Raw genomic sequence first — 26,872 nt, 5'->3', positions numbered from 1 at the left:
TGAAAAATAATTTGAAAACTTTAATGGTGTTATTTATATAATACGATCATAAAATCTTTTAAATAAGGTACATTCAATTTTTCAGAGCATCTAATATTAAGATAATTTATAGTTCAGACACTTTCTGACATTAAACAACTGACTATATAATGCATTTTTCTATAAAATGATTTTACATCTTGTACAGATAAAATTATATTATAAAAACATTCCACACTGGAAAACTGGCAGTGCCTATTAGAAAACTCTACAAAGTTTCTATTAAAAATATATTTTATCTCTTTTGTTTGTCATAATAGTAAACAGAAATATTTTCTCCCTCTAAAATTAATTCCTACACCATTTCTCTCGAGGATAATAATATGTACAAATCTTATATCCGGATGAATATAAACAGCAATACTATAATATTCCTATAGAGACATTAGCAACTTTTACAAGAGTGTCAGCTTTTTGGTAAAAGCTTCGAACGCAACTGAAATCTCAAAGCTATTTAAGTTAGAGTTTCCCATATTCAGAGAGACTCTAAGGAGCTTACACTGCATTGCTATTATTGCTATTTCCAGTTGAATTACTGCAAGGAGTAACAAGAGGACACATAGTGAGTAGATACTGGGCCAGATATGACAGCTGGATAAACTATTGGGGATTTGTTGAATGTTGGGGGAGGTATCAATTATTTCTCCATATCACAGGGTTTGTTTGGTTGTTTGTTTGTTTGTGCCCTGAAACAAAGCCAGTCACTATTGATGTAATACATACAATTTGATAATTAGTTTCAAAATAAGAGCACTTTGAGTCAGTTTAGGTCCAATTACAGATGAACAAGAAACACTGTGCTCTTCTTATTGGTGCTCTGCTAAACAAACAACTACATCCCTCACCTGTTTGTCTAGCCAAGCCCCCAACCCAAATGGATGGAAAAATTTTTCCATCTGATGGAAAAATAGCTAACAGTCAAACTTGCCTAGCAGACCTACAAATGCGATCAGGCTGATGCGCCTGATAAGCATTATAATAAGCAGAATGTAATAGACTAACAGCTGCAGAAGGAAAAATAAGATCTGGATGACATGGAAGATCATAGAAGCCTTCTGAATACTCAGCCACAAGGAAAAGAAGGAAGGGACCTATGTTTGGGGTTATAAAAATATCCCCTCTGCTCTCACTCAGCATCCTGACATTCTGGGCTGACACCTTGCTTTGCAAATTTTAAAATAGCCTGCCTCATTTTTGGTACTCAGGATCCCCAGTGTTCTTAATATGGGGTCGGGAATCTTCGTTCCCACCAGCTGATGAGAAAGCAATCACTGAGGTTTTTCCAGTGCTTGAGAAGCAGTCTTCTCTGTCAGTCTGGCCCTTCTTGAAGAAACAGCTTCTTTATCATTTCTAGTTATAAGCAGCTTATTTTCACTGATTGGACCTGGTTCCCTATCATTTCTAAAAACAGCTTCTGATACAATCTGTACATGGGGAAGCTGTGCAAGAACCTGATGGTCTTCCTCAGACTGTGAGTGACATTCTTGGGAAAGTGGTATGTTTTCAAGTGCTTGAGTGCATACATCAGGCCCTTCAAGGTGTCTTGGTCTCCATTTTTGATCCTCCATAAGCTGAGTAGCTTCAGGAGCTGCTCGCTCGGTTTGCACGCTTTCCTCGTTCTCTCAATGTCTTCTGGGCCAATCTTCTTCCCAGGCAAGCTCTCCATCAAGATGCGAAGCTGCTCTGTCGTGAGGTTTGCGTGACCGATATGCCGTTGCACACTTCTTTCACAGAGATCAATGTCTGCATGAACCAAATGGATGCCCACGTCATACTTATTCATCTGATGCCTCAGACAGACACCCTCACACAATTCATAACTTCATTTTAAAAACAAGCTTTTCCTTAGGTGACTTATGCGACCTCCAGTTATTTCTGATTACTAAGGTCATATTATTAAATGTTATAATAGGATAACATACAAGCTATTTGAATCACCCAACAACAGTTACGTGAGAAGCTTCAGAATTTGACAGCAAACAATAGAAAATTACAGACTTGTCACCTTCAGTTTTCCCAGCAAAAATTGCAACTTTAAAATCACAGTATTTCAGAGGGGGTGGAGGGCAAAAACAGAGATAAAGTATTCCAGTTCTTTATATTATAATGGAAATATCTTGAGTTGGCATCTAACCTTGGTCCTATTTGACAAGAGTCACTTTAACTAGTCTTTAACAGATATACAGAGCACTGCGGAAGCACCAGAGTGCAACAGCTATGAGAAGCCAGTAATGGGAGTCCAAGAACAGCAAACACATAGCCTGGGGGGCATTTCAGCAATGAGCTCGGGCATAAACATAAGAAGGAGTAACTAATGTCTCTATTAACGACATGAGTCATTTACTATCTGTGAGCCTTAAGGCAACTTCGTTCATCTTTCTGGGCTGCAATGTTCTCATTTATAAAGCAGGGAATTGGGCCCCTTCACATACTGACAGCTCCTGGCTTTCTATTTCTTTTTCTTTTTGCTTCAGGGCTAATTATAGGTTCAAAGAATAATTTTGTTTTTCCAGAAACACAGAAAAGTTTAGTCTTTGCATAAGGAAAACCGCTGGTCTGTTAAAAGGTGTAAATTTTCTAAAATCTATTGTTCTGGCGTCCCATGTCTGAAGCTTTATGGGTGGTGTAAGGAACACTGTCAGACAGTAGGCACAGCAGGGTATTTTCTGCTCCTCACTGTCTGCATTCGGAAAACCCTCCTTCATCTCTGTGGCATCACTTCCCAAGTGGTAACCGAAGTCAGAACTCTTTCCACTGTATATCATAAAATGGAAAGTTTATTTTATGGTCTGCATAAATTCCATACAGACTAAAGTTCATTTTCTCTTCTTTGGATGTCTTCTTTCGTTCCCTCTATACCTCCTCATTTTCTCTGTCCACACTATTTCTAAAAGAGATTCTCAGGAAGCTCTAGCACAGGCAAGCACAGCCTTCTCCTTGAAGAAGCTCAAACACTTACAGGGTTTTACTAATCCTCACCACAGATGTTACTAAAATGGTAATTTGGATACAGGCTATCTAGTTAGGATTAATGAGAAGTTAACTGGAAGACACTTGGTGCCCCTTTGAAGAGAATTATCAAATACAGCAGAGCGTGAAATGTGGAGCAAGAGCCAAGGGACCAAGGACCTTCTTCTAGGCAGATATGACTGGAGAAAAGTGCCAAGGAATATGTGGGCAAAGTCCTATTCCTTCCCAGCCTTGCCCTCTTTGTTTAACGCATGCCTCTTTGTTTAGTCAGTACAGGGGCAAGAACAGAAACTTCCTGAGCTGTGAAAGGAATTGTGCCTCCACGATCACTTAGCGGGAAATTGTCAGTACCGTGATGATTGTAGAAGGAAAACACCCACCCCACCACATAGTCCCATTTGGCTTTTATGACAAATAGGTGTCTTTGATTCTTTTACTTAAGAAGGTGGTACCTTGGATGATCTTCTTCACCATGTCCTGGTCTCTGTTTTGATGCTTCCATAGCTTCAGTAGCTGGAAAGTTTGCTCTTGAGAGCTGTGTCGCTGTTTTATCCTCTCCACACTCTCTGCATTTACTTTTGTCCCAGGCAAATTGTCCATGAGAACACCAAGCCAACTGGGTGTAATCTTTGTAGGAACAGCAAACCTGAAGAATGCCTCTTCACACAGGGTGACATCTATAGGAAAGTGGAAAATAACAGGATTCACTGAACACTCTACCTGCAGTCCTTCTAACACAAACAAAACCAATCATGAAATGAGTACGGAAGCGGAAGCTGAGTTTTCTGTGAGGCAGTGTGCTAAGACGGGAATCTGAATAAACAGTTTTCTGTAGGATTCTCACAGTAACAGAGACCAACTGGATTTGTGTGTTACCTAACATTCTTTTGTTTTCCTTTGTCAATTTTGGGGGAAAGCATAAGTATTCATGTTTAGTGAGACTTTAATATGGATGCACACTGATAACTGACAAAAACTCTGCAACCTAATGCAAATATTAATACTTTGCTAAAAGGTTACTTAATGACTACCGGGTATCTCAGTCAGTGTCAAAGGAAAACCAAAGCACAAAATCACTTTCTAGAAAGAATTTAAACAATAATCAAAACAATGTATTGTTTCTGTGTGTAATCATGATAGGGTACTATTGTATGTTCCTGTAGTAAACATTTTGCTTATCAATTGACACCTAACAGGGGATTTATAGGTGAGTGCTAAATCATTAACCATCTACATTTTTCCTAAGTAACTGTCAGGGTTGCTTTTGAGATTATCAAAGTGAAGGAACTGGCCTATACTAAATGTTCAGTTAATTGGAAAAAAATAAAATGTAGCCTGAAACAAAAGCAATGTTAAGGCTAGAATTAACTCTTTCATTACCCTCTTCACTCATTTTATTTTTTTAGATAAGAAAAGAAAAAGGTTAAATAAATTAAGATATCTGACAACACTGTAAAAAGCACTGGAAGTTGTTTGGAACTATAAAATGTACCTACGTTCATTCCTATACTGCATGTTTCTGTGTGGTAGAGAAAGACGTTTGAGGAGAGCCATGCTGGTCTGTGTCTGTTTGACCTGATGCATGAAGGCACACAGCACTGGTTGGACGTCTCTCAGCCAGGTATTGAGTTAGTGTAGTAGCAGGGGCACGGGGTAAGAGAACATACTGATCGGGTCATCAGCAGGGAGTGCTTTGATCTACATGTGATGACAGGAAACTAAAGAGTTTAACACAAGCAAAGCACCTTGGAGCTCCCCTGTAACACATCTGTAGATAAGATTGGTAACAAAGCCAAGTTTTCATTTCTAATTTTTCATCGCTTTATGTCATTTTTGGTTACCAAGTTATACTTTAGCTAATGTAGATATTCTAGGAAGTAATAAAAATATGTTAGTTAATTCTACAATTTGAAGTTAGCTAATTTTCTTCAGAAAAGGGGAAGATGGAGGGTGAAGAGGGGGAGTGGAAAGGGAGAGAGTGGGGAGGGTGGGACTTGGAGGGAAAAGAGGGATGGAACTACAACAAGGATGTAAAATGAATAAAAATAAATAAAAAAATTAAAAAATAAACAAGAAATGGAATATAAATAAAAGAGTCAGGAAATGTAAACTGTGACTTTGTGTCCTGTCAGAGGAGGAGGATACGCCGAAACAGTATGAAGACAGTGTGGTGCTGGGTAAAATTACCTATTCCACATTTTTGTGTTGTTTCCCTGTTTCTGGAACAGACATTGTCATGTGTTGCATTTCCTTTCTGAGTTAGAAAAAGGCCAAGAGCACTGCAGTTCGTGTGTTTCCTGCAGGGGGCTTTGGATGATGTCTCATTCGAGAAGAACCCATCTGGACATCTTTTGCAAACTGTGTTTCGCTCCGGGGTTCCTGTGGAAAATACCCAAAAGTTAGTGCCTTTTCCCCCAACCCTTTCTCTGTAGACAATGGCTTAGCACAGTTCTGGAGAGAGTTTTCACTAAGTTTTTACTGCTACTGTGCATTGCAGGAAACTTTCAGAATTTCCATTTTTCCCTTCATTAGACAGAGATAAGAAAACTTCTACAGTCGGCCCCTCAGGCTGTTTCACGCAAGTTTGTTGTGCTGTTACCTACAAAACGCTCCTGAAATGGGGGACGGAAAGAGAGGAGGGTGGGTATCATTAGTCCTGCCTCTGATGAAGAGCAGTAAGGCTTCTCAACCATATTCTTCGCACAATTATTCCTGGAAAAATCATCCAGATAACTGTCGTGTGTCTGCTTTACTATCACTCTTTGAAATCAGCACCCATTGAATGTTGCTTCGTTAAATTTCAGTCGTTTCTTACAGAAGCTCTTTCTCTCCTAGCTACTAATTGTGAAACGTGTTAACCTTGAGAACGCCGCATTACACTAAACTCTTGAAGGTGGTGGTGAAGTTGACTGCTGACTCACAAGTCCGACTCAAGGTTGAGCTACATAATAAACAGGCTGATAGAGCGCTTGTTTACACTGTTGAGTAAACAGCGTGGCGGTTAAATCTTTAGGAAGGATAACTATAAGGGTATTTTACTTCATGCTTTTGAGACATTTAATACCTTTGAAGACATCAATCATTTTGAAAACTCTGAGTTTAAGAAACTTTCAATAGAGATAGGACTGAAAATAAATATATTCAAACCTGGAACTATATTATGCGTGAACACAGCACACATTATAGTGTATTTGCATATGAAAATATCTCCATCTAGTGTAAGCTGGCTGAACAGATTTAGACTTCAGTATTCAAATGTAGATTGCTTAGGCCAGTTCTGGCTCATGCAAGATAACAGACACAAAAGAGACAAATGAAAGCTACAGAAAGTTATTAAATCTCATTTATTAAAAAGTTCCTCCTCCCACTTCATTGTGTCTCTTACCCACCCTGGAAAGAAAAAGGGGGGGAAAGCAAGTAAAACAGATTGGCTCTAGTCTCATCTCCTGTCTCTTCCTTTATAAAAAGATTGGTGATTCATTGACCTGTAAATATGACAAAGAGGTAGCTGAGATGAGGAGGAGGGGAAACCACAGCCCCGAAGTCTCACACAAATGCTATTTCAACACTGCAGGGACATTGTCTCAAGGACCACTGTCACAAAACAAAATTTGTTTCATTTGGGTTTCCGGTTTACTTTTTCTACAGCCCTCTCCTTAAGTGAAACTCTACTCCATGCTCAATTCTATAGAATTGTAAGTAGAAAAATTTTGGCATCCATCTTGGTCAACTTTCTGGGAATAAATGATGTAACTGTGTAGACCCAAGAATCCATATGTCAACTGCCACGGGATTTACCAGGAAGAAGTTTTATCATTCTTCAGGTATATGTTAGTGGCTTGAGTTTTCTGATGTCACCTAACAAGAAGTTCATATAAAATATTATAAAATAGTTCTTTGGGTAAACTGGCTTCTCCCATTCTTTAACAAGAGGAATCCAGGAAGGACAGATATACAGATATAATCTGTTTATAGGCTTCATTTAATAACTTCTCTGGATAGGACTTCTTTTAAAATCGACAAAATTTTTTTAGCTAAAAAAGATGTAGCCCTGTAAGTAATGATTTTGCCTTTTTGATATTTGTAATTGTAAGAAACGCCTAGCCTGGCAGGTGAAATGCAAAATGTTCCATTGATAAGAAGAGGACTAGCCAGCAGGAGGATATGAAAAAAAGAAAGCAGTGTTGGCTTCAAAATAACAACAAAAATAGTTATCAAATATTTTGTAGAATGACATCACAGAATCCTTCCTTCCATTTGGCCTGGAAGCCTCTTGTTTCTTGTACCCTTGGTTAACATCAACCTCGTGGTTATCTTGGTGTTGCTTTGGAGATGGGACTCCCTAGGCCTTTGCTACCACACATGGCTTCAAGTGTATATGCTTCCTGTAAAACCTAAAATACTGGTTATCTCAACTTAGAATTTGTCCCAAGCAATTCATGTATTAGGCCATGACCTCTCAGCCAGGAGCACATTGGCCTACCACAGTGGGAGGAGGCTTGCAGCTGATAGCTTGTTGCTAGACTCACAGGGCATAAGAGAGACACCAGGCAGCCTCATATAAAAGAATGATCTAGCCTAAGTAAAGAGAGCAGACTTGAGGGATTCTGCCTTACAGTGACTTATCAGAATTTACATGGATTACTCTTTCTTCCCACTAAGTGGCTGCTTTTCATTTTCTTAAGCCACAGCAGCTCTAGTCCGCAGTGCAGCTTTGTGCATATGCTAGAAAAGCAATTTGGGTTTCAGCTTTCAAAGTTTCTCACTAGCCCCAGCCCATGATGTTGGGAATAGGAGAAGAGAATGTCCTTTTTTTATATATACAAGGACTTCCTGTTGGGTGGACAGTCTGTTTTGTCTAAGATAAAGAATAAGCTGGTTTGAGGGTTTGCTACTGTCTTTATCCTCCAAAACATTCTACTCTCATGCCAAAAGGAGAAGCAGCTTCATTTTTAATAATGAAATATATTTTCCCTAGCCATTTTCCATTTTTACATAATTAATTACAACTGCTCATTGTTAGCACTCCAGAGCCTCACTAATATCAGCATAATTACTCTCTTGGTATCAATTAACATTTCTGATGTTTGTCAAAAAGCACTGCAGACTGAAACTGTCTATGCCAAAGTAAAACGTGGCGGTATATATCAGCTTCTTGCAGTGCAACTCAGACCATGGTCCTTTAAAATGGAGTAATCCATCATGCATCTCATTAGAGACCAATTTGCTGCATTTGAGACTCCTCACTAAATTAAACTGTAGTGGCAAAGTATTTCTTTGAGAAAATCTTTTGGAAACAATCCAGATACAAAGCTCACAGGTACTATTACTTTTTTTTTCTTTACTATTACCTTTTATTTGGACACTGTTCCTTAAACTAGCTGCTATCTGGCTTTCCATGGTCCTAATTGATTTTGCTGTGCATTACAGCAGATACCTACCAGCCTGCACCACTCCCAAACCAGGAGGACAGCTCCTGTGCTTCAAGCAGAATTCCAGTTCCAGGTAGCGCCCTTCCTCACATTCACAAACTCGGTTGTGGGTGCGGTTGCATTCCTGCTTCACAGACTGCAGCTCCTTGCACACTGGGCTACAGTACACACACTCGTCACTGGTGTGCCAGCTGTCTGTGTAAGAGTGGTCAGGGCAAGGGGCGCACAACGTCTTCCTTCTGGCCGTGCAGTGCTGTTTCAGGTAGGTGCCAGGAGAACATTTGTCACACAGGAGCTGACGACCAGTTTCTGGGTCATAGTGAAGGTACTTTGGAGGGAAGGTTTCCTGTGTGGTCCATTCAATGATGTCCAGGAACTAGAAGAGAGGTGGTGATTAGTCAGTGTAGAAACAGGGTGGTAGTTCTGTGCCAAGGCAACGTCTGAGTCAAAAGTCACCCACAACCTCATCTTAATGCCATTCCTGGGAGCTCCTACACAAGAAAGTTTCCAAAGCCATGACTTTGCTTCCAGTGGTTTTGCCAACAACCAAGAGGAGAGACAGCAACAGATGAACAAGGCCATGCAGACTCATAGAAGACCACAATAGAAAAGCTCAGACTAGCACTGATGACACTGGGGGTGAAAGAGCATTGAATAGCCAGATGACCTCAGAGACTTTGTCACCCCAGGTCTCAGGATCATCTCTGGATTAGTCAGTGGAAGAAATGACCACTCTCACAATAGCCACCCTAAAGTCATCTAGACTCCTTGTCAGAAATGCAGATCTCTAAGACATAGACTGGAAGCACTGAGTTCTTATTGGTGGGGACTGGGGATTAGCAATACAAATGAACAAAAGTACTGTGTTGATTCTAATGTAAGAACTTTTTTGTACTGGCTTTTCTAGTTACTGTGGGCCAGCTTGTGTCCTAAGTACTCCAAATAACAGTTCTAAATTAAATAGTTCAGAAACTCTGCACCTTGAAATTTATAGTCCAGTTAGAGAAGAAAATATATACAATAAAGTTATGTATGGAATGTTAAAAACTAAGCAGTATTTAAGAAAACAAATGAAAAAGCAGGTTAAGAAGATGGGAAACATGCAGTAGAAGAAGGGGAAACTATACTTGCTAATTTGGTTACAGTAGCTGGACTCAAGCCTAGATAATGGCTCTTTTAGTTTCCTTAATTAGGGCTTCATAATGAAAAGCAATGAAATAAAGAGTTGATGAAGTGGTAAAGTACACGCTTATCAGTGGCTATTAATAGCATGGATCATTCATTCATTAATTCATTTATTAATGCAATAGATCCATGTAAAATGTCTGCTAGAATTCAGCAACAAGGAATACACTGTTGAGTCACACAGAGCACAGTCCCTTTAAGCTTATAACCCCCTAGGAAGAGAACTAGTATTTTAACATTGACATTTTCTCCAAAGAGCATGCTGGCTGGCAATCTTGCCTCGCATAGATAAAACACATCTAGAAGACAAAATGACTGCCTTTCCCTGGATTCACTGTGGGGGGAAGATCAGGGAACAAGCATGGGTTCAGAAGCTACCATCCATCATGGTAAGAAGCTTGTGAACCAGGAGAAAAGAGCCCACACGCAAGGGAACTTTACGGAGAACCAAGGCACGTGAACACTACCTCCCCAAAGTCTTCAGAGAACATTAGAGAACAACTTCACACTAATTACAGGAAATACGCTCTCAGAAGAAGCAGTGTCATTTGTGTGTAAAGGGTGCCTTGCTTGGTTTTTATTGTTTGTTTTTTGGTGCAGGGATCAACACTGACTGTTTATAGGTTTGGGGAAAGAAGCAAACCAAACAGTAATTTTTTCCAAGATCTTGTTTGTAGAGCTCAGGAAATGTCCCCCACTCACCACCACACACACCTGGGAAAAACACTCCAAGCTAGAGAAACGGCATTCCCTGTTAAAACAGATGTGGTCAAGGCAAGAAGACTAGTTCCTTTCATAAGCATTCAATATTTTAATCTAAGTGACTCCGTTTACTTCTCAGTGGAATATAGCCAGTGTCTTAGAACTTATGAGCTGATAAACTGATGGAAAAAGAATACCTCCCCAGGATGATGGATCTTTTAGCAGAGAATTTTTCAGGGTGCTTCGATATGAGACATACCAAGCAACAAGCTGAGAGTGGAGCAGTGCAATGTCAGACCTTGCTTGCTCACCAGAGTACCCCATAACTTGAGAGGTTCTGAAGAAAACATGTTTTTTTTTTGTTTCCCTGAGGCTATTTATTATCTTGAAGGAAGCAAAGATGAAATGACTGACTGTGTATTGTTGATTTCAATATGCTATGAGGCATGTTTTAAGGATCTGGTTCAAATATTTCTCCAATCCCCAATGCTATGGCATGAGGTTTTTGTTAACACAACATGCAAACCCATATGAAAGCAATGAGACATACTTTTTTATTTTCTCTTGCAGTTCACTTTACGTTTCTTGGAAAGCCACTTTTGAGGGTTTTGTTGGCTTTCAGGAGGTATGGGTCATAGGTCTAGAGAGGCTTTCCATCTCAAGTGCTATATCCAGCCATATTTCTCGTCATTGTCCTGTGCCCATTTCCACAGGGATCAAGAAGGATCATTTGTTCATCAATAATGACACCTTCTCCATTACTCAAACATGATGAAGATGGGATGAGCAAGAAAATGATAACTGCTCATGTGCTTCACCCTACAGAACCACATAAACACTAACAACTGCTTAGCACTTCTAACAGGGAAAACAAAATCTGAAATGCTCCAAATTCCAAAGCTTCCTAACACTATGTAAGTGCTCAAGAACTTTATATTTTGGAGAATTGGGGGCTTAGAGTTTGAAGATTAGGGTATCTCAGCTATCAAAGCATATGCAATTATTCTTAAATCGTTCTTTAAAGTCAAAATATAAAATATTTCAATTCTGAGACTTTTGGACTCAAGACTCTATCTCTAAGAAAACTGATACAATTTGTACTTTTTTAGGAAGTTGACATGACCCAATACCACAGGGAGTAATTATTTCTTTAAGATACTGGGAAATTAGGGTGAAAGAAATTCAGAGAGAAAGGGGAATAGACAAAGAGGGGATTTAAGAGTCCACCCTTTTAAGGGAGTAATTAGTAGAGAAAATTTCCTCAAGACTACTCTGTGGAATCTTACACATTTGAAAAACCCAGAAAGCTTTGAGGAACAACAGACTTGTTTTCAACTAGTTCAATTGGACCTCTGTGCTTTACTTGGAAAAAAAACCCTCTTTAGTAAAAGTTAAAACTCTGTGTGGTCAAAATTGGACAAGTTAGGTCTCAATCTTTGGTTAGCCCCAATTCCCACACAGAATTTCTGAACTTGGTATCTGGACAGAGGATGGCCAAGATTAATACATCCCTTCTTCTCATTCCCTTTTCTCACTTCCTTTTCCATTTCCTGGAGCAATGATAGAGATGTAGCCCTAACATTAGCTATTGCTCCTTTGCCTACTGGTAAGATACCTAATGAGGGTTTAAAAATAAATTTCTGTGTAATGTAATATTTAAATATCCAGAGGTACACATATAATAAGCATGTCTGCTGAACCTGAAAGTGCTTTTTATAAAAGGAAACATACTTTATATCTTTTATGTTTGATTTATAAAAAAAATTAAGTATAACTTTCTTTTTTCTTTTTATGTTCTCACTTGTCCTCTTTCCATTTTCTGTCAAGCCTTTATCTGGTCCAATCACATATGTTTGAAAATAATCTAAAAGTCATAAAATCTAGTACTCCTCACCAGTCTTAGATTTCTTCTAGAAGTTTCCATACCACTTTTCTTGAAAGGATAGTTAAAATTCTCTTTCTAAAATCTTTATTACCCATTTCCACTTTTTATATTGTTACACAATCAAAAAAATTTCTATTCCAAGCTTATTTGTCTTTTCTTATCGATTTAACATCAACAGAGATGGAACTGAATGAAGATGATGGGTAGACTGAATTAGTTCTCCAGTGTCTTTTCTACCTTCATCGTTGCTTAGTTCTTGGGTTTGACCATTTAGTCAGGAATGAACTCAGAAACAAGGATCCTTGCCTCACACCCTTGAGACTTTTCACTCTACTCTGTTTAGGAATCTCTTGGTATTCAGATTTCTTATAGCAACTCCCACTTTTCAGGTTTGCCTTCCACTCCTCAAATGACAAGTGATTTGTCTAGAGCCTTCTATTGGTTTATGTGACTTTATGACTTCCTAAAGGACAAAGGAGTACACTTCCTCTGGCCGGTTTATTTTTGTATTATGCAATACAGACAGTCCCATACTATGGGGCTTGCTCTCTGGTCTGCAGAACCATGAATGACCCAGTGGGTTTCCATTTATGGAAGATTCATTAAAAGCATCCCACGCAGAGCCTGAAATAGTCTTTTGGTTTGGGAGTTCCTTTTGTAATCCCCCGTCATGATCTTTGCCACAGGGAACTATTTGAGGATTGTCCGGAGTTAGCTAAACGTCTGGTCAGTTTGTAAACCATGCCATTTTCAAGTTCATCTCAGTCATTGAAGAAAACATCCAGGATACATACAATTGAGAGTTTCGTGAAGATTCTATGTCATATAAATTATAAAACTTATTAAAATAAACATTTTTCACATTAAGTTTCATTTCTTTATTTATTATTTCTTTTCATTTTGGTCCTTATCACCCACCCACCCCCATTTTTTTTAATTAATTAGCTTGTTCAGCAAATACTGATTAAAACAATCACTAGTCTCTGGAAATACAGAAATACAGCTAGATGATGTATTTTATATGCCCAGCCTGATATATAAAATGTATAACCTATTCACTGACAAAAAAAAAAAAAAAAGAATGGAGACTAAGGAAATGACTGAACAGACAATCTGGTCAGAGATTATGAGAAACAGTTGATAATAAGAGAGGGAAAGATAGATGAATGTTGGCTGACTTTAGTGGGAAGGGTAGGTATTGAAAGAAGCAGGTGAAAACTTGAGCCTCTTGACGTCTCCACTAATTTCTGAAAACAGAAGTGTCAGCATACATGAATAAAGAAGAGGACTTAAGGTGGGAACTTTCTTTTTTATAAATGAGACATGGTGATGATGCTGAGCAAAGAGCTGAAAATAACTAGTGACAATTCGGGGCAGAAATGCAACTGAGGACCAGCTTTGAAGGTTCTGAGCAGCATCAATGTTTCTAGGAACAGAGTGGAGATGATTACCCAAGGATATTGTATATAAGCAGAAGAGGGAAAAGTAGACACTAACTTAGAGCATTTGCATGTATTTGTGAGATGAGATGAAAGAGAGAGAGTAAGAGTGCACAGATGTCATGGAAAGTCTTTTGAGAAGCATACGAAATGAGTCATGAACGAAGTTGTGAAAAGCATACAGCCCGGCAACCCAACATGAACTACCATTTGCATTCACCACTGGAGAAGTCGCACATGGAGACTGCGAAGTTCATTCTACCACTGCCTTGGTGACCCTGGGTCACTCATTTCCTGTCTAAGATGGGAATGATTCTGATTTTTATATTCCCTAAATAATCAGTTTCAAATCAATAGCAATATAGGAACTTCTTTTTCTTTTTTTAATGCTCAATATCAGTTTTTATTTACTCATGTACACAGGCTAGAACCCTCAACTCCATCTCCAGTCCTGTAAAACCCTCAGTTATGTGGCAGGAATCATGGAGCAGTTCATCAAAATCACTTTGTATTTTTCACACCATGGCTTGGAATTATCTTTCTGTCTTATGTAATTGAATAAATGAACCTTACAACAATTTTTGGGCAGTTTCCCTCCATAATTTATTTTTATATTTAATTGTTTCCTGTATTAAAAATAGATTATTTCTTCATACAAATATAAAAAATGTAGGACATAACTATGTATGCTGATTACATAATAAGCGGGAAGTGAGACTTCTTGAATCCAATCTATTACTAGAAATGTTTTGCATTTCTTGGTCAATAGGAAGTTGTACACCTAAAATGTGCCCCAAATAAATTCTCCATCCTGTTCTTAATCATCTCCAAAATGTTTCTCTGACTTGTTAGTAAGATTAGTTTCATGTTGGGATTGTACCTCACTTGGAAGAGTGCCAGCCAAGCATGAACAGATACCTGTGTCCACAGCAACTCATAAACCTGGGTGTTGTGCTGTGTCTTGTAAACCAAACATTTGGTAGGTGAAGGCAGGTATATCAGAAGTTCAAGATCATACTTGGCTCTAAAAAAGTTCATGGCCAATTTGGATTTCACTGGACCCTGCTTCTAAATACTAGATATACACATTGTATAATGAAATTGGTTTCGGTATCTCCTCAATGCTGTTATTTTCTTGTTTTGCCAAGGGAATCAAAGGCTGGCCCAGGCTTTTTCCTGGAAGACTCAGGAAAGAGTAGGTCTCCATATTCTTTGAATGCTTGCTATGAGTTTGTACAGCTATCAAGGTATTTACTCAGCCCAGCAGATAGGTTGTATGCATTCTTTGTAAGACTCTGATATTTGGGGATTACGTAGTGCAGATGATTATCCCAAGTGTCAAGGATACATTTGCAAGGACGTGCACAGATCCTGCCTTTTCTTGTCTGTAGACTGACAGAGGTGAAACAATTGCCTAGAGGAAGGAATTTTTCTAATGCATCTATCATTTGCATGGAGTTTTGCAAGCACTGTTTCACATGTACTTAGCTTCTGTGGACAAAGGGCAGTTCATTGGAGAGGTTTATCTGCTGCTTCCAGGTCCCCTCCTGAGGAGCAGCCTGCTTAGTAATTTCCACACTAGCCAGTTATTTGGCTCAGGGTAATGTCTCCAGGTAAGGGAGTAAGCAAATGAATTAAAGCTGTTCATCTCTGCATCTGTGCTTTGGTGCCAACTGCTTTCCCAGGCAAATGAGGAAAAGGAAGTACAAACAACTATGATTTATTAGAAGAATTAGCGGGCCAAACTTGATGTGAGTTTGCTTCCCCTGAGGCTGAAGAACAGTCTGCAGGTAAAATTTAACTTTCAATGTTATTTTTGTTCACTTCAGAAATTTCCTTTAGTTTTCTGGAGGCATTAACATTTATTAGTAGTGTTTTGTTTGTGCTTAGACTCAGAATGGACAAAACTGATTTGCTTGATGGAAAAGTGTTACAGGTGGTTAACATTTTACTGATTAACCAAAACATAACAAACCAAAATAAAAAGTTAACATTCAGGAAAAAAAAGAGCTGTGGTTACAGGTTAACATAAAAATATATAGAAATCTCATACATTTGGGTCTTTAGATCCTAATATTTCTTTTCTTGGTCTCATCACCTTATTGACGACATAATACCAGTCTTTCTATTTTACATTTCACAATTTGTGGGCATTTAAGTAGGTTTATTTTGTATAAGAATGAGCAGTTACAGAGGGAATGCTGGCAGTCAGGGAGGAAAACAAGCATAGCCTGCTTGGTGATACTCATGGAGTAGGGATTTTTAATGCCATCTGCGCTAAGCATCTGATGGCTGCTCTACTTTGCAGCCCAGCTAAGGCTTTATGTAATGTTTGTTGCCTAAAATTTTTAATTTTCATCAAAAGAAAGTGTTTGACCTGAGGGGGGATGGGGGAGAGGGTGATGTCATTTCCATGATTACTTCATTAAGCAAATTTTATTTAGACTAGCCAAAGTCTTCTTCCGAAGTCGGGATTTCAGAGACCAGCTCCTCACTGGTTTTGAGGTCTCTTTTATGGGGAAGGATTAGAGTTGAGAGAAAACAGCTGTCAAGCTAATTGGCTGGTAGCGCCTGGCCTCAGGGCTCAAGGCGTAGGAAACAAAAACTTTTTCTTCTAAGGTATGGAGACTTAATAAATATGTCTAACAATGTGGCTCCTGTTTTGGTTTCAGGAAAGATGTCCTTATTTGTGAATCTTTGTAACCATAGCTTTTGGGTTGTGATACTCTTCAGTTACAGTTGTGTCTCAAGCATTACACACAGTAGGGAGTTGGCTGCTGAGTCCCCTAGTACTGCTTGGGTATTACTATGTTCAAATAAGCAGCTTCAAAATCTCAATGCCCGTAACCATCACCAAGGAGACAGTTTTCACAACTGTCCCAGTTGGTCTGTCAACAGTCACACAAAGATTTTTTTTTTTGTCTAGTAAGTAATATTTGGAAATTGTTTATATGAGTGTAAGTTTGAGGAGAAAGATCAAACAACCAAAAACTAGAAAATTTAGGGTGTAGCATTAGTAATAAGATGCTTGGTTGGGAAGTGAAGATATTGTTTTAATTCACCAGTCCACTGCTTGAAGTGCTCATATTTCTCCCATTCCTCCTCACTAGACTGGAGCTCCCTACCAAGTTTCTGGAAAGGAGAAGAATTGAGAATGCTTGGGGGGTGGCAAACACTAATGACTATAGAATTACACAGTAAACATCATTCACACCTTCACAGACCAGTTATTTCTTCTCTCTCTCTCTCTTTCTTGGCACTAAAAGAAGTTACGCAGCCAGGCCTGAAGATACTTGACAAGCTGGGGTCAGATGAAAGAGGAGGAGGTTCTCCCTTATCAGTGGACTTGGAAAGGGGCAGGGAGGAGATGAGGGAGGGAGGGTGAAATTGGGAGGGAATGAGGGGGAGGGATACAACTAAGATACAAAGTTAATAAACTGTAACTAATATTAAAAAATAAATTAAAAAAAAAGAAGTTACAAGAAGCAGTGTGAGGATGTAAGTCTGCTGTCTGTGAGCTGGTGTACTATTCAAGTGTAGATTCTAATGCTCTTGCTACCTGCCTATTAACATGGTTGGGATGCCTGAACAGAGTTTGACATTTTTTCCAAAGAGCAGTTGTCAAGCACTTCTTTGTGAATATAGATTCAAAGAAAATTTTACTCAGTGGTTCTAAGAAGATTGCTTATGACCGTAATCACACCTCTTCAGAAAGTCCTGAGGGAATGTCTTGCATTTGGCTTTTAAGTACATGGAGAATGGGGGGGTGCCAGCTGATGATAAGAATGAGAAAATGTGAATGGTTTTGGTTTAAAGAATAATATATGACCTTCAAATATATATTATGCTGTCTAAAATTAGATAACATTTCAAAAGCTGCTCCCTTGTATGATTTCCTTGACACATCAAATTTCTTTGTTTCTTTTGTATGACCAATGGAAACTTTTAACAATTGTAACAGAAGAGATTATTGTAAAATATTACTGTAATGTTTCATAGATAAAGACTTGATGGTTTTGGATACTTGAGATAGGCAATAATATGTGATAGATTCTTTTTTAAAAATATCTCAGGTGACAAAACTTTAAATTATGGCAGACATTCTAGACATCAGCTCTTCTATTTAGCAGGCATAAACAAGGTCCTTGGCTAAACCTCAACGGTGAGGCAGAACTAAGAAATCAGGACCCCGGTCTGCCTTACTGTTGTCACTCTGCATCTGGGATTTCCAATTACACTGCTGTGTTTTGGTACTGTTGATGCAAATTGATGGGAAGGGGATATTGTAAGGAATAGGCTCTTGATAGCAACACTTTCTAAGGATAAAACATGTAAGTTTTGAACAAGAGAGAAATTTTTAAAAAGGATTCTGTATTTAAACAAGAAAATAATGAGACCGAGTAGAAGATAGAGACACAAGATGGCACAAAGAACAAGAATGAAAGGAAGAGAGGACAAGGGCAAAGTCACGACCAGGGTGAAGTGTAGAATATGAAAAAAAGAGTATGGCAGAGACCAAGCAAAGAATAAGGACAAAACAAAACTACAAGCAAGAACAAAGGTAAGAGAAAAACAGGAATCAGAAAATGGACCAGGGCATGGGACAATGGACAGAGAAACAGCTACCTAACAGGAAGCACTGCAGGGCAACTAGGACTTTTATATCAAAAACGTCAACAGGAAATGTAATCACCAATGACAATGACTGCGCTTAGAGGAACTACTGCTTTGTATTAATTCTAAAGTAGTCTTCTCATCCATTTCCATTTCTTTGTTTTCTTTATGGTTACTTAACCATTTACAGAGGGTATTGCCAAGGCACAGGATGAGTTGAAGTGAAGGATTTAGGGCTAGTTTTTTGTGTTTTGTTTTTTTTTTTACTTTCAAATATGTTGCACTTCCACTGTTAGTTATAGAATATTAATTAACAGGGGCAGAATAGAGTTGGGTACTAATCCAGGGCCTTGAGTTTCCATCAGGTTGAGTAAAACAACAGTGCTGCAAGGTGCATTTGAAATTTGTTCAGACAGTAGATCTTACATGTCCTCAACACAAGAGGGCTTAAGAAAGCAGGTGGGCATGCTAACAAGCTTTAGAAACTGGCTGCATTTTCTCTCTCTCTCTCTCTTTTCTAATGTATGTTTTCTTTCTTTTTTGTGTGTTTATGTATAGTATGCACGTGTATGTGTAAGTATTTGTATGTGGATATGTGTGTGTGTGTGTGTGTGTGTGTGTGTGTGTGTGTGTATACCTGCATGCAGAGTCCCGAGGTCAAAGTTGTATGTCTTCTTTGGTAGGGCTCTATCTATTCCATTATTGCAGTCTCTCAATTTAATCCTCAAGTAGGTGTCTTGGCTTATCCTGCTAGTCAACTTGCTCTGAAGCTCCACCTTGTGAACTCAGAAATTGCGGACGGGCCAGCACCCCCACCTGTCACTGTGTAAGATGTGGGGGTACAAACTCTGGTCCCTCTGCTTCCATGGCACATAGAAGCACCACACTCACTGAGAAGCTCTCTCCTTTTGCATTTCCTATCAACTTACTCTCAGCAGGCTCAGATACTTGTGAGAAATCACATGGAAAATGTATCTACCCAAGCCCTTGGGAAACTGTGTCACCTTATATCTGTGATACATTATTCTACTGAGTGTGTAGAACTCACATCACTTACAGAGGCCAGATTAGTGTGAGGTAGAGAGGGTACCACAAAGCTTCTTACCTAATGTGTTGTAACTCTATTCTTATCCCTTACAACTGTCTAAAAGTATTCTTTTTTTAGACTTTCTATGCTAGTTATTCCAAAATATTCTGTGGTGATGAGTTCCAAAAACTAATTATATGTCACATAAAAATACTGTTCTTGTATCTATTTCAAGTTGGCCGAAGCTCATTCTTTCTTCTTGCATAGATAGTTTACAGATGTTACTAGGATTTCCGACTCACTAGTTCCTGCTATTGTGGGTTGCTAAATTTTATTTTGATTTTTGTTTTCTTTTCTAAACATGGTTGCTACTGCTGCTCTTATTTGCATTTTGTTTGCAAGATTCTTAGTGTTATAAATGAGAGTGAAAGGTGCCTTCAGCTTTTCTTCTCTTGGCATGTGCAATATTCCTTCTCTGTGGTTCTCTAGGGTAATGACCTGGGTTGTTAATATTATTTTTATTTCAAGTCCAGGCTTCTTCTAGGGACTGAAATTCCTTGTGTCTAATACTCATCAGATATGTTGGGATCATTTTAAAGACATTTAAAATTTATCAGGGAGAAACTGAGAATCCAATGCTCACCTTTAATACCATTAAAGCTATGTTCTCTAGTCAGTAAACATCAACACTCCAGCAGTATGGGTAGCTCAGAAAGCCGAGCATCTCTGCTCATACTGCACCTCTAAGGATTGGTATACAAATCCATTTAATTTTGTTACTTTTTCAAGAAGAGCTTTCATGGAGGGTTTGAGTCTCCATAGTAGAAATGTAGACTGTGATATTTAAAATGTTGGCCAGATAAATAGAAGGTTACATTAATATTTTGAAAGAAAGTCAAGCCAACCGTAGTTGGTTAAATCACAATCACACTTTAGGTAGTAGGTACATTCTGTTGAAGCAGCCATGGAGATTTCTGATAGAATACCCAGTGCTCTAGAAAATTTTACCATAGTTCATTTGACTCAGCATAGATGTGTAACATGATGGTGGAGACCTTAGGGCTACAAATGAGGAAGATGAAAATCTGTGCTTGCAAAGAGCCCACATTTTGAGTACCACTCTATGGTTGGAGGAGTTCTGATGGGGATACCATGACAGTTGCCATTAGGTATTCAGAACAACCAAAAATAACTATATGCCTTACAAGCCTTCAGATGTCCTGGTGGCAACTGATAAAAAATAAAATAAGTGAAGAGCATACATATACATGTATACATGTCAGTGTGGTGGTTAGCTTTAAATACCCACTTGACATCACCTAGATTCATTTGACAAAACAGTCTGAATGAAGGCCCACCTAGGTCTCCTTACACTGTGGGACATGAGCAAACCTGTGAAAGATTTTCTTACTTGCTCTAATTGTGGTGGGAACACTTATTCTGAATGTGCACATCACCGTTCCTTAGGCAGAGGTTCCTGAAACTGTATAAAAGTGGGGAAACAGAGCTGAGCAAGCCAGCATGCATGCATTCGTTTCTACGTTTGACTGCGAATGTGGTAACTAGATGCTTAGGCCCCAGCTACTGTGAACTTTCTGCTACGATAGACTGCAATGTGGAATTGTAAGCTAAATAAACCCATTTTCCCTGTGCTGCTTTTCATCAAGGCATTTTTATCACGGCCACAGAAACAAAACAAGGACCATTGTCCAGACCTATGCTGGAACTCCATTTATTTATACAGGAGGTATCTTTTCCACCATTGTTGTCCAAAATGAATTTTTCAGGAGTTTAGTGGCACGTGATTTGATGAGAAATGAAATGAAATTAAAATTTTTGGCAAGATTGTAATCACCATTTTAGAAAACCACAACACCGAAGCCAAGCCTGGTCAGGCTTTTGGGTCACCACTGAGGTCTACCTGCTCCCATATTCAATCCTAGCTGCGTGTCTGTGGTGAAGCACCACATAAAAATGCCAGCATGTCATGACTTCATTACTTTGTCTACTGAAGCTTGTTTTATTATTAATTACTTTCATTTTATTACTATTTTATAGTATAGTTATGCCAGGATATTGATTTTGTAAAAGTTATATGTGTAGGCAAAATATATGTACACTGAATTGTTACAAAGGATTTATTATACAAGTACATGAAAGAAAAAGTCAAATATCATCAAGAACTCTGACCTATTGAATAAAATATAAATACATTAATAATTATGGCATATTTGCTTCATCAGAGCAATATAAAGGGGCAGCCAAACACTGGTAGTCCTTGATTAACTGTTTGTTAATCCTGATAAATGAAAAGATTATTTTTGTGTATTTTAAGCCCCTCCCTGTTCCTTTTGGCTCCAAAGTCGAAATTAAGGCTGAAGGAAATTCTCTTGGTTAATGCTAATGCCATGCTAAGGAAAATAGTGGTTTTCACAGAAAGCCTTTATGCAGAGGGTGCATGTGGGCTGGAAGCCATTGGGAGCAAAACCCAGAAGGCAAGTTAGTGGACAGGAAAGCAAAAATGGCAGACTGTGAGCTCAGTGTTCCCCTGGGAACCATGACCGTGGCTTCTAGAACTTCCTGAATAAAACATCTGGCACAGACTGCCTTCTTCCTCCACCAATGGTATTTGGCAACTGTGGTATTTAGCCTAAGAAGTAAAATTTAAAACTAGATTGAAATTAGGAACTGTGCTGAAGATTGTTAATGACAGAGGCCAGGAAGGTTGCTATGGACACGAAGCAGGGCTGCATGGGGTTGAGAATATGTCACTGACTTTTAGAAATATTTTGAGCATCAATAGTCTCCTAACAAACAAACAAACAAGGCTAGTCATCCACTAGGCAAGGGGAGGGAAAACAAAATAAATGCCAATCAAAAGTCAGAAACTACAAGAGCGTTATCCCAAAGGAAGACTGGAACATTGGGCAGTTTTCCCAAACAAAGAGCAGCTGCCTTTCTGCCTTTGTTCCCCTCCACTCCCTTCTGGCATAGAAAGACAAATTCAGAGCTCTGTTTTGAGAAGTTCAGAATGGGTCTGACACTGCATGATGGATGATGGGAGACTTTAACAACAGCTAAAGCCTAGTCCTAAGTCAGGCGTGTTGATGTTCTCTGTTCATCTAGTAACACATGGCAACAGAGAAGGAAATGACTTGGTATGATGAAGGATGCCTCCTTGCAAAACAGCTCTCTGCTTGACTGTGGTAGCGAGCATTCTAAGAATGCCCCTGACCACAGACCTATCCGAAGGACTGCCCTCCTCTCTTTTAACAGTGTATATTCCACTCTCATGGAAGAACCTAAAATATACTTTGCCACATGTTTTTCCATCCCTCATAGGATGCCTTGTCTTCATCTGTAGCAATAACATACCCCATTGCTCCCTCAAAGTGAGAGTAGGAGGCCACCCCTTCCTCCTCTGAGTATCAGCAGTACTTCTTGAGTGTAGATGGCTCTAGATCATGCGTTAGTTACCTGCTGTCATCAAGGTGGTACCAATGAGAAGCAGAGGCTTCACTGGTTCTCTTAATGTACACATTAAACCTGGCACATCCCTGAAGCCAGGTTTTAGAAGACAGGAACTCCAGAGGGAAGAAATACAGTCCTGTTGTCCCTCAGGCAAGTGGTGTGTGGGCATTTGTACTGGGTCTATTGGAGAACCACTGTTCTGCAACTTCCCTTATGAGCTCACGTAGGAAAGCTGTTGTTTTGTTTTTAATTTCCCAATCATCTGGGGCTTCCTCTTTTGTAACTGTTACAGTACATGGAATACTTGTCCCATATCTGCCTCTTTCGATAGGCTGTAAGGTCCATAAGGCAGGAACAATATCTACCTGGCCTCTCACTTTCTCCCCAGTATCTAGTGGGATGTCTCATACAAAGAGCCAAATATCTGTAGTGATTCTGGTTCCTGCAGCCATGCCTCTCTGTTTTTCTACGATGCATTCAGCCTCTTCACATGCAAGTAAAATGTGTCCATTTCCCACCATCCATAAAATAAAGGCAACCTTAGAAACTGAAGAAAGAGCAAGATCCTCCCTATTCATTTAAATATTCAGGAAACATCCAAACCTTTCTCTTCTGGTAATGCATTATCTAAAATAAATATTACCTATATACACCTCTCCTCTAAAATTTGTTATTATCTATGCACTTATCTATGAACATGTGTCCTTACCTAGAGCACCTCTAAAATGATGGCCTTGTTTTCTATTTGGGAGCAATTACTGAGAGAAACATATATTATTTAGTGAAAACCTGAAATGTTAAGGCAGATTCAAGAAGTTGGAAGGAATCAAAATATCATGGAGTGACTTACCATCCAAAACCTAAATTAATTAAATTCTTCGTGTAGCCGCAAATGATGGGGTACTGTAGAGTAGTGAGAGCAAGCAATCTACTTTGTGCATCCACCACTAGTGATCAATCTGTGAACAGAACTTTGAAAGGAGTGAATGTAAGAAGTGCCTGACGTTTCCTATATAAAGCTTAAGCACGAGCCATACCAATTTGTGGAATTGATTGGTCTGGTTATGAACAAAGCCGTGAAAGGGAGGGATACAGGGACCTTTTGGGGAGAATGCTGACAATGTATTTGCAGATCCTTCTGCCAGCTCTCGAGTACGGAGAAACGAACTCAGGCAGCACCACTTGTACAAGTCCTCAGGTGCTCTTTTCTTTTTCATTTATTTGTTGTATGTGAATGTAGGTGCAAGTGAGTCACAGAGTGTGAGTCTCAAAGGGTACCTTTCAGGAGTCAGTTCTCTCCTTCCACAGAGGGATCGGAGGACCGAACTCGTGATGTTAAGTTGCCAGTGCCTTTATCAAGCCCTAAAAAGTCCCTAAAAAGTTTCACTTCTTAAAAAAGTTTTTCATAGTGGAAGTGGAGGGATGGCTCAGCAGTTAAGAGCACTGGCTGCTCCTCCAGATGACTTGGGTTCCATTCTCAGCACCCACATGGCAGCTCACAACTGCCTGTAACGCCAGTTCTAAGGGGTTTGATGCCATCTTGTGGCCTCCTTCAGCACCAGGCACACAAGTGGTACACAGACATACATACAAGCAAAACACACATAGACCTACAATAAAATAAAATTTAAAATTTCTCCATATATCCATATTAGTGGATATACTAATATCAATTACCAATATACACATATCTGTGTACATGTAGATACATACATACATACATATAAGGTCTACACATGTAAATAGTATATGTATGTATAATCTCCTGTCCACCTTTTCCTGAGTGCCTTTTCTATTGCCTAAGCATGTCTCTGTTTCCCTGGACCTAAGGGAAAGGTTACGTAGTTTTCCATTCACATTGTGTGAGTTGGAGGTGAAAATTCAAACACTGGCTGTAGCGTGTCCCAGACACAGATGTCGCTTGAAGACAGACTTCTCTGTCTGACTTGCTACTTCATGTATTTCACAAGGAAATACATTTTTTTTTGGCACAGGAAAACTTGTAAATAAACCTTAGCAACAATTTTCCAACTGCCTTAGCTAAAGAGATTTTTTATTTTAACTTTTAAAAAGAAGAAAAGGAAGGGAAGGAGATACACTATGTTAGAGAGATTCCTTTATTTTCCAAACACCATTTCAAAACAGATTTGAGCCTTTTTTACTCGGTGTTGAACTGATCTGCTTGTTTAAATATATTCTAGAACAAAATTATCATTAGTCTGCTCATAATTTTAGTAACACTGAAGTTGAAAACCAGAATAATAAAACTTTATTAAAATAGTAAATTGAACAGTTAAATGAGAGAATGTTTTCTCAACGTTCATAACACGGATGTAAGTCAGCTTAATGAAGCCTCATACTACACTAACCATCCAAACTGTTCTACACAAGTTTCAAAAAGTCTGACCTCTCTTTCCAACACACATTCCACTTCACCTGCAGTAATAAAATGGTCCGGTCAAGCAAAGGTATGATGTACTACACAAATGTAAATAAGCAAATAAATAAGGTAAATAAAATGGATTAAAAACAAAAAACAAACTAAATGTCTTAAGTCTCCTCTTTCTGTGTCTCTCTCTGCTCTGCATAAACTGAGCAGGAACTTTTCATGGAAAGTCACTCACTCTCCAGAGCAGCCTGGTGTAGCTAGAAAAAGGCTTCCTGTTCCAACCAAACCCCAGCTCCCTCCTGAGAAAGCCGGGCTTGGTCCCCATCAGCTGGAGGGGAGGTCCCCAGCCTAGGTGGCCAGCAGCCTCCTGCCCACGACTTACCACCAGGAGTGCGCAGCACAGCCACTTGTTCATTGTGGTCCTTGGGAAACCTCAGGCGGCAGCCACTGGGCCAGTGCGAGGTGCGTCTCTGCAACCAAGACGATCATGACGTTTTATATAAGGTCTGGACAACAGGAAGTATGCCCTGCCTTGCCTTTGATCTACCAAGTCTCTCCTGAGGCAACCTTGTACCTTTCCTTTTTAGGAACCCTCGCGCTAGTGGTAGGGGCAGGGGTTAACGCTTTAGGCGCCAGAGTGGGAGGATCCTGCACGGAGGCGTGGGGCAATGGAAGGGGGAGCAGGGATGACTGATTTCTGCCTGGGGATAGGGGGCGGGGAGAGAGCAGAAAAGAAGGAAAAAGCCACCGCTGAGCTGTGCAACAAGGCGGCAGCTGTCCCGCTGCCACTGAGGATTCTGAGCCTCGTCCCGCCAGAGGCTAGCCTCAGGGTAGCTGTGACCTGCGGTGAGAAGCTGGGCACACGAGGGGGAGCCGCTGGGCAGCCTAAGGGAGCTAGCTTCTCTATTCCAAGTTTCAACTACAGCAGTAGTTTACCGAATGTCCCAGACACTGTTCCCTTTCTGGAAGAAGTCTGGGGTTTCCTTTTGGCTTATTGTCTGAATCCCCACCCAAAGATTCTGGAGCTCCCCAAACAATTCCTCTCTAGCATGGCATTCTTCTCAGCACTGTTGGGAAAGTTTTTAGTCATTAATGTGCAAAGTGTCCTGGATCCGTAGGAGGCATTTTTTTAAACTCATTTATTTGTTTGAGGTTGTCAAGACGTAGGGGAAAACAAAATAAATTCTTCATACCTGGCGTGGGAAAACCTTATAAGCATCTCTTCCTTTCCTATAAACCTCCTCCCAAAGGGTTGTTATCTCCTGAGAATCCTATCACTGAGTTTCTAATCTAGCGCCTCTTCACTGCCCTCTGCTGTTGGCACGTGTAGAGATTTGCGAAGAAGCCTTTGTCCCACCCAGCAGTTCTCTCACTGCCTGTTTCAAAGGTGGACGTGATTGTGTCCAAATTTATTCTCATTCCAAGTTGCCATAGGTAGCTCTCAAGACTGTGGGTGGTCACTCAACGCTGGTTACAGCAAGACTGGTGAAGTCCCTGCAGAACTGGCTTCCTTATCAGGAGCAGGGTAGGTGAGATGTCTCTTGAGTAGGGCAAATTCTTCTGTCATCAAGAACTGGAGCATCCACCTCTTCACAGAAGGGTAGATCTCATCCTGTCACGAGTTCAAAGTGGTTTATTAACACACCTTGGAGGAATGAAAGGTTGCATGGTTCTACACCAGCTTCCGGTGCTTTAGTTTCTACTGCTGCAACTTCGAGA

The 26,872-nt window shown here is 39.6% G+C and overlaps 1 protein-coding gene across 1 annotated transcript; it reads right to left on the bottom strand.

The window, feature by feature from the left end:
- Tnfrsf11b (TNF receptor superfamily member 11b) lies at positions 1–25,930 on the bottom strand. The gene is made up of 5 exons (XM_021661929.2): positions 25,536–25,930; positions 8,451–8,817; positions 5,197–5,388; positions 3,462–3,686; positions 1–1,782 (listed from the first exon to the last, which is right to left on the bottom strand). The coding sequence occupies exons 1-5, from the start codon at positions 25,566–25,568 to the stop codon at positions 1,394–1,396; spliced, it is 1,206 nt and encodes a 401-aa protein (XP_021517604.1). The 5' UTR covers positions 25,569–25,930; the 3' UTR covers positions 1–1,393.
- Between the last annotated feature and the right edge of the window lie 942 nt (positions 25,931–26,872).

The sequence above is a fragment of the Meriones unguiculatus genome, chromosome 8, assembly GCF_030254825.1.
Source record: "Meriones unguiculatus strain TT.TT164.6M chromosome 8, Bangor_MerUng_6.1, whole genome shotgun sequence".
In the NCBI taxonomy this organism is placed as follows: Eukaryota; Metazoa; Chordata; class Mammalia; order Rodentia; family Muridae; genus Meriones; species Meriones unguiculatus.
This window is presented reverse-complemented; position numbering and strand designations above follow the sequence as displayed.